This window comes from Planococcus citri, chromosome 1, assembly GCF_950023065.1.
Source record: "Planococcus citri chromosome 1, ihPlaCitr1.1, whole genome shotgun sequence".
Taxonomy (NCBI): Eukaryota; Metazoa; Arthropoda; class Insecta; order Hemiptera; family Pseudococcidae; genus Planococcus; species Planococcus citri.
This window is the reverse complement of record NC_088677.1, coordinates 35,295,952-35,307,667: the sequence shown is the minus strand read 5'-3', so window position 1 is coordinate 35,307,667 and position 11,716 is coordinate 35,295,952. Positions and strand designations below refer to the sequence as shown.

Here is an 11,716-nt window from a genome sequence, read left to right as displayed (position 1 = left end):
AACAGTAACAACAAACAATAATTTTTTCTCCAAATTTACTCCACCAAATTTAGGAATTAGGACAATGAACATTTTATGCAAAGTAAAAAATGAATTAAAAAAAAGGAGAAAGCTAAAAATATATCCATTAGAAATTGAAATGTTGACTTACATACAGTCACCGAGTTACACGTACATAAGTAATATGTATTATAGTAGGTATTCCTACACATACTCCTATGTGAGCTGATTTCTTAATTTTTGATTTCAATTTTCAACTCCACAATATTTTATTATTCAGCCTTTTACGTCAATCAAATTTGAAATTTCCCCGTTCATACTTCCACTTGAAATTTTTCTTGATTTTTAAAAATACAAAACTGCTCACTTCAACTGAGTTCAATCAATATTCAATAATCATCCAATGCAGTTCTATTTAAATCAAATTAGTTATCCAACATTAATTGAATTGAATTATCTCGATCTCAACTCAAATCTCAAATCAATCAAAAGTATTCAAAATTCAAATTCAAATTTTCAATAAAATGAAAAAAAATCGTTTTCCTTCTTTGATTTGAACGCTCCTAAATGATTATACAAGTACTATTTTATTGATGTGAACTGAAGTACTGAACAATACCGGGCATCCGACAACTTTAGTTTGGTATCCTCATAACAGTCGCGCTCTCCTATCTCCGTGTTTTTTACGAACTTCATGTTTGATGTTTATCGGTTTATCTTTTTCGTTATAATTTATTTTATTCAAATAGGTTTTCTTTTAAGTTAATAAAAATGAAGTTAAATTTTTGTTAAATTAAAGTGAAAAGTGTTAGTTTATGTTGTAAGTATCATCAGTGAAAAAATAACGTTGATTCGTGTGCTGAAATAACGTGTGATTTTCCTTTTTTTCACATGGTCGGCATGTACGTTGGATATTCTGCCAAGTTTGAAATAATTGATGTAAAACGAATATGATTGTATTTTTAAACTCAACGAATCTGTGTTTTGTACAGGACATGTCACAATATACAGTTAAAGTGATCTGATAACTCAATCATGAACCACAGCGAAACCAGAGGAACCGTAGTAGAAGTTGTTGATATTAAAAACGGTGGTCAAACTATCAATGCTTTGAAACGGAATGAAGATCCAACTTTTACCGTTGGTGGTATCCTTTCAGGTATGATGTTTAAGCAATTAAATTGATTAAATTTCTTGTATTATGCGTAGTTATCTCACCATATAACTTTACAGATTTCGAACTAGCCTGGTTGCACCACGGAGCCTACCTGAAAGTCATCAACATATCTGATGGTACGGTACAATCTGCTTGGGACTTTTCTGCGATTATTCGTGACAATAAAGCGGAGGTAAATAGCTTTCTCGAGTGATTATACGGCGTAATTATATCGATCATATTTCAATAAATGTTTGTCCGGTTCATTAGATCACAAGTGTTATCGAATATGAAATAAACGAACAAGGCAACAGAGCACATTCGAAAGAAGCTCAACAATGTCTAATTGTGAGTTACACATCGACTCGCGATTCGAACAAAGCTAGTTTTATATCGTTTTGTCATCCTCGAACATCTAAAATACTTCATACGATTACATCGAAGGAAAAAGTGAGTTGAGTTTTTCATTTCGTAACCGTTTTTAGGTATGCGTTACTTGACGAGATTATTTTTTGTCGCAGATAACATGTTTGAGTTTAATAACAACGAAGAAAAATCACTCGAGTCCATTAACCGGTATCGTCAAAATGATGTCTGGAGCATTGGCTATTGGAACGAAAAGTGGAAATTTACTCATCATGGATATTAAAGGTTATGATTTAATAAATGGTAGGCACCTACCTATCACTTATTGTTTCTTCTTATTACCGTCCTTTTAAAACTTCGATAGACTTGACTGATTTAATTGATCGTTCCGCAGAAATTTTCAACTGCTCAAGAAAACCTGGCGTTTGTGATCTCCTTCAAAATCGAGTCAGTTGTATGTTGATATTGGATTTGAAGCAGTACAATGAAAACGATATCAAAGATAAAATATGCAAGGTTGACGATGATAACTACCACGTAGCTATCTCAATACCAGGTAACATTTTTTACGAGTAAATAGAATCAATTAATATATTGATATTGATATTGAGATTTGATTCATTTTCTAGTCACTGAAAGAAAAGACTGCAACAGTTACGATTTAGAAATAAGTTGTCTGATGTATATACCGCAAGGTCTCACGTTAGCTGTCGGATTCCGTAGCGGTGTATTTCAACTTTGGGATGTTTCAACTTTAAAAAGATTGTATGTGCAAATATTATGAAAATATATTTTGACGACATCTTCAATTAAATTACGTTTGTTCCAATAGATATAGGTCATCGTCGCTGTCTCATCCTACTCCGGTAGTCAAATTCGGTTTTCAAGAACCTTGCAACGATCCGCAAAGTTTCTGTTATTTGTGGGTTCTGCATGAATCTAGAGGTAGTGACGCATGCTTGCCATTTGCTGTTATGTACGGAATTTTATACAAGAAAGTCATCACTACGCAAGATTATGGACGATGTTATAAAGTATGTATTATTGAACTCCACGCAGATGTGTTTATCTAATGGTATAATTTTTTGACATTTGCGTTTTTAGACCTTTATGCATTGCAAGAAAAGATTTGATATGGACGTTGACATGGAGCGCTCATCGAATGGTCGTTGTATCACATGTAGTGTCGTATCCAACACGCCCAGCAACATGCTCAGACATATCAACACTAATGGTAATTTTTTCTCGTTTCATTTCATCGTAAGTTATCATGTTGTGATATTCCGATATTTCATACATCGATTGTATTCCAGAAGAAGACCCATCGAAAATCAACTTATTCGTGATGGTATTTGAAACCTGGGAGAACGTATCCGACGTTAGCAGCCATATTACTTTGGTTGTGTTTGATATGAATCAATGGTATAAAGCACAAATGCCCCATCAATGTTACAATGGTTATGCTGTGCCTTTTATAAACTTCGTCTTATTGGATCGCGTTTCTGAACGTAAATCAACCATATTAGATATGCGTATAAAAAAAGACAGCATTCAGCAATTCCTAACTTTCAATCTTTCGGAAGAGTACTCTTATCCATCATCGTTATCTTTCGGTATAATTATATACATATATTTTTTTTAAACATGATAATTTTTCGCTGGTGTTGATTATTGTATGGTTAAATTTTACAGATACTGTATTTTTAACAAATACTAAACTAATTCATTTACGTGTACCTGGAATTCAACGCTGTATAATCGAGCAAATCGTCGCCGAAGGACCTAGTGGTTTGATAAAACCTAGTAAATATTTTACCGACTGTAAAGAAGTCGGTTTAAGGCCTTGTTTCTCCGATAATTACGGACAAGTCATTGTTCCATCTCAAGTATGTATGCTATTGATGCATTTTTCATTAGAAAACTTAATGAATATTACTAATACAAGAAACTTTTCAGATTCAACAACGGAATTACATTCTGACCATATTACTGGAACACAAAATGTCCAATTTTTTGGTCCGTTGCGTGAACGAATGGGCCGATGGTAGTCGAGCTGTGAGCGGTTGTACGTTACCGAATTTGATACAGTGGGCTTGGGACTGTGTGACGAGAATTAAACAACTAACTGACACTATTTGTAAGTTGGCCCCGCGAAAATTTTAGAATGTTTCAATTACTACGTATTCCTAACTATGTGCCTTACTTTTTTTCTAGGTATACCTTTATTTGACTATTCGGGTGATGATCTAGATCGAGAAAATTATCAAAAATTGAAACATTGCTGTCAATTACTACAATTAATTCGTGATCTTCTGTCGTATACGTGGAAACATTTCAAACATTTTTTGTTGGATTGTGAGTTTTTCATCTTTTTTTTTTGGGATTAAAATTTCGAACTGTTATAACACCTTCATTATGTTGTTTTTAGTTAAAAGACTGAATCATCAAGTAGAAACGTTGCATTTGGTGACGAAATATTTCGACGTGATTATTTGGTGTTTGGACGTCGGTTTGCTGCCTGAAAAAGTGACCAGTACTTCTGACAGATGTATTCCAACGTATATGCTCAACTTGATGCAATTTGCTGAGCAAAGGTAAGAAAACTTCAATCTGTTTGAGAAAAATTCTCAAAAAAACGTGACTTACGTGATGTATTCTAAATATTTTACAGACGAGAAGAACTGAAAGCTGTAGCAATGAAAGATAAATACTTCTTGACGGACGAGAGTACTTTATACATTATAGATTCAATTTTAGATAACGAACTTGGTGGTAGATCATTACGTCTGCAGTGGGAAAGAGAAAGTTACGGAATGACGAATGGATTTTATCCACCTGTCACCCTGCAGTCCCTTTTACGAATGTTTTTGATGTCAAATGTATCTACTGAGGCGAAGCATTTCATAATGATGTACTTTTTATTGGACGTATGCGATTATCATCGAGACGAAGAAATGAAAGAACAATTGTTATCGTTTTCCATAATATTCTTTCCCGATTCGAAATTTCTATCTTTGGTGGAGGCTTGTTGGTTGATCGATCATGAGAAATTTGAAGTAAGCTTCGGGTGTTTTTAAATATGTAACTCAAATCAGATACGGATCTTCGAGTCTAATTTGAAATTTTGTCAACATTTTATTTATAGGAAGCAGCTGATATTATATTGACCGATTCTGTGATGAGTTTATTGAGGAAAAACAAGAATTTATACGAAACTATTCTTAAATCGTGTGTTTGTCAAAAACAATACGCTTTAGCATTAAAATGTGAACGAATTATCAAGTTGTCAGCTTCGTTCAAAAATGAAAGGTAATTTCATCGAGAAAATTTAAAATATTGAGATTATTCGTAGCTTCGAATTCAATGAATATTATTATTTCCAGTTTTCATATTACTTTGCTGTTGTTGAACGAATTAATTATGGAGGCTTATTCGACGTTACGGAAAATCAGCTTCGAAGATAGCAAGATGTTGCAAAATTTCTTCAAAGGTATCGTATTTTCTTTCTGTTGATTTATTTAATCATTCAACGTTGAATTGTAATTTTGAAAAATCCACCATTTACAGTGTGCGACGAACTTGGATTCCTCAAAGAAGTATTCAGACTACCGTTGTTACCGGAAGAAGAAACCGAATTTCTATCATATTTAGATAACTGTATCAATAAAGATGCTGGAGATTTAAAAGTGATGTATTTACTCTCGAGAGGAAGGTGAGTAGATCAAGTACCGCGGTATTATGTAATTTTGAGCGTGTTATTCAAGTTCACGTCGTTTCTGAATAGATACGTAGAAGCAGTAGATATTAACCATAACATGGGTACCAAAGTTCCGAAATTTGCAATTGTTGGAAAGGACACCCAGAAACAAGACAGTGGCGGAAGGACTACTACTCGAGATTTATTAGTGAACGCTTTCAGTAAAACTTTACCGAATGTTACCAACGATTTGATTAATTTTTGTCGAAAAGAACGAGATAAGATTTATAGACATAAACATAGTAAGTACGAATTATGTAAAATTAACGTATTTTTATATGTTGAAATTTAACGAGCATTGCGTTTGATTTTAGTCGCAAAACCAACCCCATTATCCGTCGTTGTACACACTGATACAGAAAAAAGTATACCCGTTTACAAATCGTCGTTCGAATCTGTGATGCAAGCAGCTATTTGCAAGACTGCGGAAACGTGGAGTAATTTTCCTCGAATCGATAAACGCAATAAGAATGTTTCGTTTACTCAAAATACACCTTTCTTGAGATCTGACTTGATGACACCGAAACAGAAACGCTGTAATATTTCGTTCAGAAGGTACGTTTGTGTTTGAAATTTAACAATTTAATCCTCTCCTTCTTTCTTAAAGTGATGTATTAATCTTGTACGCTTTGCAGTGCATCAAAAGATAAAGCTCCGGAAGAGAAAAAAGATCCCGATGAGCCCCCGTCCAAAAGAGTCAAACGAAACTTGGATATATCATTGAATAATGTTACGAAAGAAGCAGATGATACTTTGGAATCGGCTCCACTAGAAGTAACAAGAATTCTCAGAACACCTCATGTTCAAAAACGTTTGAACAAATTGTTACAAAACACCCCGGAATCCTCTCCGCTTACGTCAATTTTAAAGGTCATTTTTGAAATATGTCATTTTGCAATAATGTGTATATTCCTAGGTATTCTACGTAGATTTTTTTTTTGGATTTCAGAGCTCGGAAATGAGTCGTTTCAAACAGCCTCAAAAAGTAGGATTCAGCGTTCCAGAGAGGCAAAGAAACACTCCGAATCAAAGAATAGTCAACGTTGGCGAAAATGCTACCACTCCTGTGCCTGAAGAACGCGTCAAGTAAGCTTAGAACTGAAACAAACGTTTTTTATGGGCTTATTGTTTCTTTATTGTATGAAGTAATGTGAATATTTGTTGTTTAGTTCGGAGGAGCCTCGTGCGAAAAAATCATTGGCCAAAGATTTCGACAAATCAAATGAAATTCTGGTCGAGGTTCAAATTGAAAATAGGTAAGTTCGTAATATAATCAATCACAATGAAACTGACTGGGTTGATGTTCGAAAAATGTGCTAACACAATCGTTAAATTTTTTCAGAATTGATACGAGCGTTCAAACAAATGAAAGTACCACATCGCATGAAGCTACTGAAAAAGATGAGTCGTATTATAGTCTGGAGAGCGAGCACGAGAACGAAAACGTGATTAGTTTTATGCTCGATGAGTCTAAAGTCGAAGAAGACCCGGCTACCAAATCGAAAAGACTTTTTATGGAATGTATGAGCGACGAAGAAACACCAAATATGTCGCTAGTCGAACCACAAAATACTTCAATAACGATAAACCTTACTCAGTCCATCGACGTTTACTCCAATGAAAGTGCCATATCACAACCAATTCAACCAGAAAATATGGAAGTCGATCGTGTTAGTTACGATACGCAAAACCCTGTCGAATTGAACACTGATGCGGAAAGCTTGCCAGTGGAAACCGAAATGAGCGTACCATTGGGCGTAATTACGACGACAAGAGGTTCTCATTTTGACGAAGATTTCTATCAGAAAGCGTACGCCAGTATATGCTCGGAAAATTACGACATAAATGTCTCGGAAGAAAGCAAATCTGCGGAAAATTTCATCGAAGATCAAAACCAGAATGTAGATGATGCGCAAACGCTCGATTACGAACAAGAGTACGATACGGAAAGCGATAAAATAGTTAGTGACGAAGAATCAGAGTATTCGAACGAGGACGATGACGCGAAATCGCAAAATGAAGAAGAAGCTGTTACTGACGACAGAAATATTACGCAAGTTGTTGAATCGTCGGCTGAAGACAGCGATATCGAAATTATCGACGATAACACGGTGCCGGTGATTCAGTCTTCTATGTCTTTAAGAGAACAGCCTTCTTCAGATAGAGAAGAAGTCGTTGATGAAGAGCAATTATCCGAAAGCACGTACGAAAGCGAATGCTCGTACTCGGATGAAAACGAAAGTATCGTCAATGAAGAAGAGTCAGAAGTCGAAGAGCAATCAATCGCCGAAGAAGAAGAAAACATTTACGTTGACGATAGTAGCGAGGAAGCAGAGGAAGAAGAATACGAAAATGACAATGAAGAAATGGTAGAAGAGGAAGAGGAAGTTCAAGAAAATACCGCCGAGCATAAAAACATCATCGTCGACTACGAACAGTTCGATTGCTTAACCGAACCGTCGTCGCAAATCAATTACGAAGAATTGAAAAACATCGTTTCCACCATTGCAGCCGCCGAAGAAAGTAAAGCTTCCGAAAGCAATGCGCGAGCTGATGCTGATATCGAAAATATACCCGTTGTAAATGAAACTTACGCTAAAGAGATGTATTCGGTGAACGAATCTACTATAAACGTATCGGAATCGAATAGTGTGCTCGTTGCGAATGATTCTCAAATAGTAGATGCTTCGGTTTCCATATGTGAAGTGTACGATGCAACTCAGTCAATCCTCGAAGAAACAGTCAACCTGTCAGATATTAAGTCGGGTAACGAAGATGAAAATCGATCGATAGAAATCATTAGTCAAACCATCGATTCGAATTGTTCCGCCGTTAATACTCCCAATGTTACGGGCACCAAATCAGACGATCCCGAAGATGCATCTTCGTTGGTCTTTTATTTTGGAGAAAATTCGGTTACATCGATCGGAAATGAAGTAGTTGTGGACGATTCCAGTACCGGCGACAAAAGTGAAAATAAATGCGAGATTGAAGACCAGCAGGAACCTCAAGGCAGCAACGAAACATCAGAGTCTTCTGGCGAACAACTTCCTGATACGAAAACCGACAATAACGAAGATCACAGTGTGCAAAACGTCACGAAATTCAGCACCACCGAAGGAAGCCCAGTTAACGTGAAGTGTACTTCGGTCAAAGAACATAATTTCTTACGTACTAGTTTACCCGAATGCAACGTCCACATCATTGAAAAGGTACGAAACGAGATGTATTCGTCGGACGACGGATACGACGATTCAGACGTTCAAGTCGATGCAACCTCCGATGAAGTTCCCCAAACTGTATCGTACACGGAAGAATCGCCGGTAGTGATAAATACGACTCATTTTCAAAAATCGGTCTTCGCCGACGAATCGCAAACCAGTACGATGGAAACGGGCGAAAAATCGACTCGCGTTTCAGAACTCATGTCTGAGAAAGATATCAGCGTCGATGTGAGTATCGTGCAAATGTCTCAAGAAGTCTCTCAAACTTCTCAGACCGGTAATGAGCAAAATAACACCGTTACGCCGACCGCGAATCAAACGAGCGTGATTATCGAACCACGAGACGAGAAAAATTCGCAATCCGAAGTTGTAGAAGACAAAAAAGACGTTCAAGTATTTTCGCCTAGTAAAGTGAACCTTCCTAGTCCGGTTGTGAGCATTAAAGTATCCGAATCGTCGGGTCTGCTAGAGAGTTGCGCTAATCCAGAGCAGACGCCCAATACCACTGGTCAACAGGTAACCCCATCTCCTCCCGAACATGAAGATGTTCAATTAGAAATCGGTTCTGCGTCTAGCAGTGTAACACCAGCTCCTCAAGAAAATACTCCCGAAGAGTCGTCGTCCACACGTCGCAGGTCGGTAAGAATAGCGAAACGCAGGAGTATCGATTGTATACCGGAAGCTCTTGAAGAGAATCCCGATTTCGACGATGCCATGTCTGTGAAATCCGGTAGCAGTGTGGCCGAATCTGTCATCAGTAACGTGACCGTTGCCAGCGGATCATCGGTTAATTCGAATAGATCTAGGCGTAGAAAATCTGTAGCACCGCCAATGCTCGAAGTTATCGTATCAGATGAAGAATTGATCTCGCCTCAAAAACCAATCGTCGCTGAAACCGTTAGTAAAACTTTTAAACCGAGGTATTCGGCTTCGGAACCTGGTAAAGAACGTGGTACGGCGGTTAAACGCAAAAGATCGGCTAGAAGTGAGGTCGACTTCGACGAAGATGATAAGTTGAGTTCGGTCTCCGAATCCGGTGCCAGAAAAGAAGTACATAAGCGAAACGTTAGACGTAAATCGGATTTGAACGAAGCTGTATTACAATCAACACCTACTCCATCGGAGAGTAAACGTCTGGGTCGATTTGTCAGCAGTACACCACTAGTGTTGAATAAAGTACGTAAATAAAAATCTTAAGCGTATAATTTTTGATTTTTTGCTTCGTTTGAAAAAAAAATATGTTAATCATCTAATTTTTTTTCTCAGGCTAAAAATAAGCCTCCCGGAGAAACTTCAGCTGAAATTGAAAAATATGCGAGCAGCAGACGATTGACAAGATCGCAGAAATTGTATTTGGAATATGGATTCGCTGCTCAACCGTAAGTTATATTTTTTTATTGGTCGGTCAATATTTTATAAAATGTAGGTACAGCAGGCTTATAGAAATTAACAAGTTATATCAAAGATATTTTAACCAAGTTTTGTTCAGTTTCACTAAAATTTAATCTGTCGATATTTCTGTTCACAGTAAATCTTCAGTTTTACCCAGCAAAGGTGTCGAAAAGCTGGAAGAAATCGAAGAAATCGATTCCGAATACAGTTTATGCGTAGAAGAAGATGAGAAAGCAGCCGACGAGCCAACTACATCGAAAGCCCCGATAAAACCGATCTTAGTCAGTCGAAAAACAACGCCGAAAAAAGATAAACCAAACGTACAACCGATCAGATTTTCTAAACGTTTAAGCGGTCGATTTTCACCTCTACCAAATGAAGACAGTATCAGCTCCGAAGAACCACCTTCGCCGGCTAAATCTATCAGCAGCGTAGCAGAATCGAACAGCAGTAGAGCATCTAGCGCATCCAGACGGTCTCTACGCAATAGACGAACCTATACTAGTATGGAATTACGTAGGTCTTCGGTGAGACCGAACTTCAAACCTTTGGCAGTCATACCATCAGATGATGAAAGCCAGCTTTCGTTTCAATTACCTACTCCGACGAAAAACGTAGCCGAAGATTCGTTTCACTCTTCCGCCGAAAGCACGTTGTCGAAAGCTTCGAATCGAAGTAGAACGAGAAGAAAGACACAATCGGAATGTAGCGAAGATGTTTCCGATAAAGAATCGTCTGTTTCGGATGTAAGCACAATGACAGGCAGTTCGGTCAGCAGCAGAAAAAGAATGGCTACTCGAAGCGATGATAAGAGAAGTGGTTCCGAGGTATGTATGTTTTTCTACGTGCTGTTTACCTTGTGAATTGGAGAAATATTAATTTAATTCGATCTTTTTTTCTCTCTGTAACAGAGCAGTACAATTTCTGCGCCAACGAAACGTGGACGATTAACTAGGAATCAGATGTCCAAAGCGGAGCCAAGCCAGACAACTTCTAAGAAGAAAAAATAATTTTTTGATTTATTTTTCGAATTCGCGTTTTGTTTTTTTTTTGTATTTCTTATTTTAAAGATGAATCATTTTGATACGAAGAGTTTTTTCATTATAAAATTATTGTGTTCTTGTAAAAATATTTAAAAATTGAAAATTTAATCGTGTATATTTTGTTAAGATGCGTTTACATCGTTATTTATAGGTTTTGTTGTACAAATAAAGTGAAATTTTTTTTTTGGACTAATATTGTTTCTGATTTATTATAATTTTAGTTTGCAATGACTTCGTTTTCTTTTCCTGAGTGTTTTTTTTTCTTTGTACTATACAACGATAAAATGAAACATCACAAGAAGTACAGAGTTTTAAGAGCGATGGTGAAAAAAATTATTGAATTGCATCAAAGTCCAACTCCTTCGAATGTTTCCAAAAAATATGTCTTCGATTATACGTTATACCTAAATTTCTCTAATGTGAATCCAAATTAAATTATGGAAACTGGTCATGTTTTACAATTATTTAAAACAATCGAAAAACCCCCTCAACAATACGTAAGCCTCTTGAGCCTAATAAATGAGATAGGTGCCGGTGGTCCTTTGCTGTTCCATAGTCTCTGCGAAAGTTGATTGGGAGAGCTGTAACAGTTCGTTTAAGTAGGTAGCTTTTTTTGTCTTCTTAGATGAAAATACACTCATTTCAAAGGAAAACTTTTGGCGATTCGGAAGTAGTACAGAGGGATGCTCCGAAAAAACTTGACTCATGGAATTAATCACGAGGCTATCCTGAGTAACTCTCATTAAATTAGGGTACTATACCGCAATATTTTAATTAA

General features: G+C 36.7%; 1 protein-coding gene across 4 annotated transcripts; it reads left to right on the top strand.

Moving 5' to 3' along the window:
* Positions 1 to 671: 671 nt before the first annotated feature.
* Elys (AT hook containing transcription factor 1 homolog) lies at positions 672 to 11,127 on the top strand. 4 transcript variants are annotated; one of them, XM_065344289.1, is made up of 27 exons: positions 672 to 820; positions 993 to 1,159; positions 1,234 to 1,349; positions 1,427 to 1,606; positions 1,678 to 1,825; positions 1,917 to 2,078; positions 2,152 to 2,287; positions 2,355 to 2,556; positions 2,627 to 2,756; positions 2,836 to 3,135; positions 3,215 to 3,408; positions 3,479 to 3,659; positions 3,737 to 3,877; positions 3,951 to 4,116; positions 4,194 to 4,578; positions 4,668 to 4,831; positions 4,906 to 5,012; positions 5,090 to 5,234; positions 5,307 to 5,521; positions 5,594 to 5,834; positions 5,915 to 6,149; positions 6,229 to 6,365; positions 6,449 to 6,535; positions 6,622 to 9,679; positions 9,770 to 9,882; positions 10,032 to 10,722; positions 10,807 to 11,127. In XM_065344289.1, exons 2-27 carry the CDS (start codon positions 1,036 to 1,038, stop codon positions 10,903 to 10,905), a joined length of 7,857 nt encoding a protein of 2,618 aa, XP_065200361.1. In that variant the 5' UTR covers positions 672 to 820; positions 993 to 1,035; the 3' UTR covers positions 10,906 to 11,127. The 4 variants fall into 4 exon arrangements, with proteins under 4 accessions (XP_065200361.1, XP_065200362.1, XP_065200360.1 ...); XM_065344290.1 differs by having other exon boundaries at positions 672 to 902; positions 2,839 to 3,135; XM_065344288.1 differs by having other exon boundaries at positions 672 to 902.
* The last annotated feature ends 589 nt before the right edge of the window (positions 11,128 to 11,716 follow it).

Excerpts from the sequence above, each read along its gene's own strand:
- Elys (XM_065344289.1), top strand. The coding sequence starts at position 1,036 with ATGAACCACAGCGAAACCAGAGGAACCGTAGTAGAAGTTGTTGATATT. Across the intron at positions 2,079-2,151 it reads CGTAGCTATCTCAATACCAG|TCACTGAAAGAAAAGACTGC; the intron begins GTAACATTTTTT and ends TTCATTTTCTAG. Across the intron at positions 6,366-6,448 it reads GTGCCTGAAGAACGCGTCAA|TTCGGAGGAGCCTCGTGCGA; the intron begins GTAAGCTTAGAA and ends TTTGTTGTTTAG.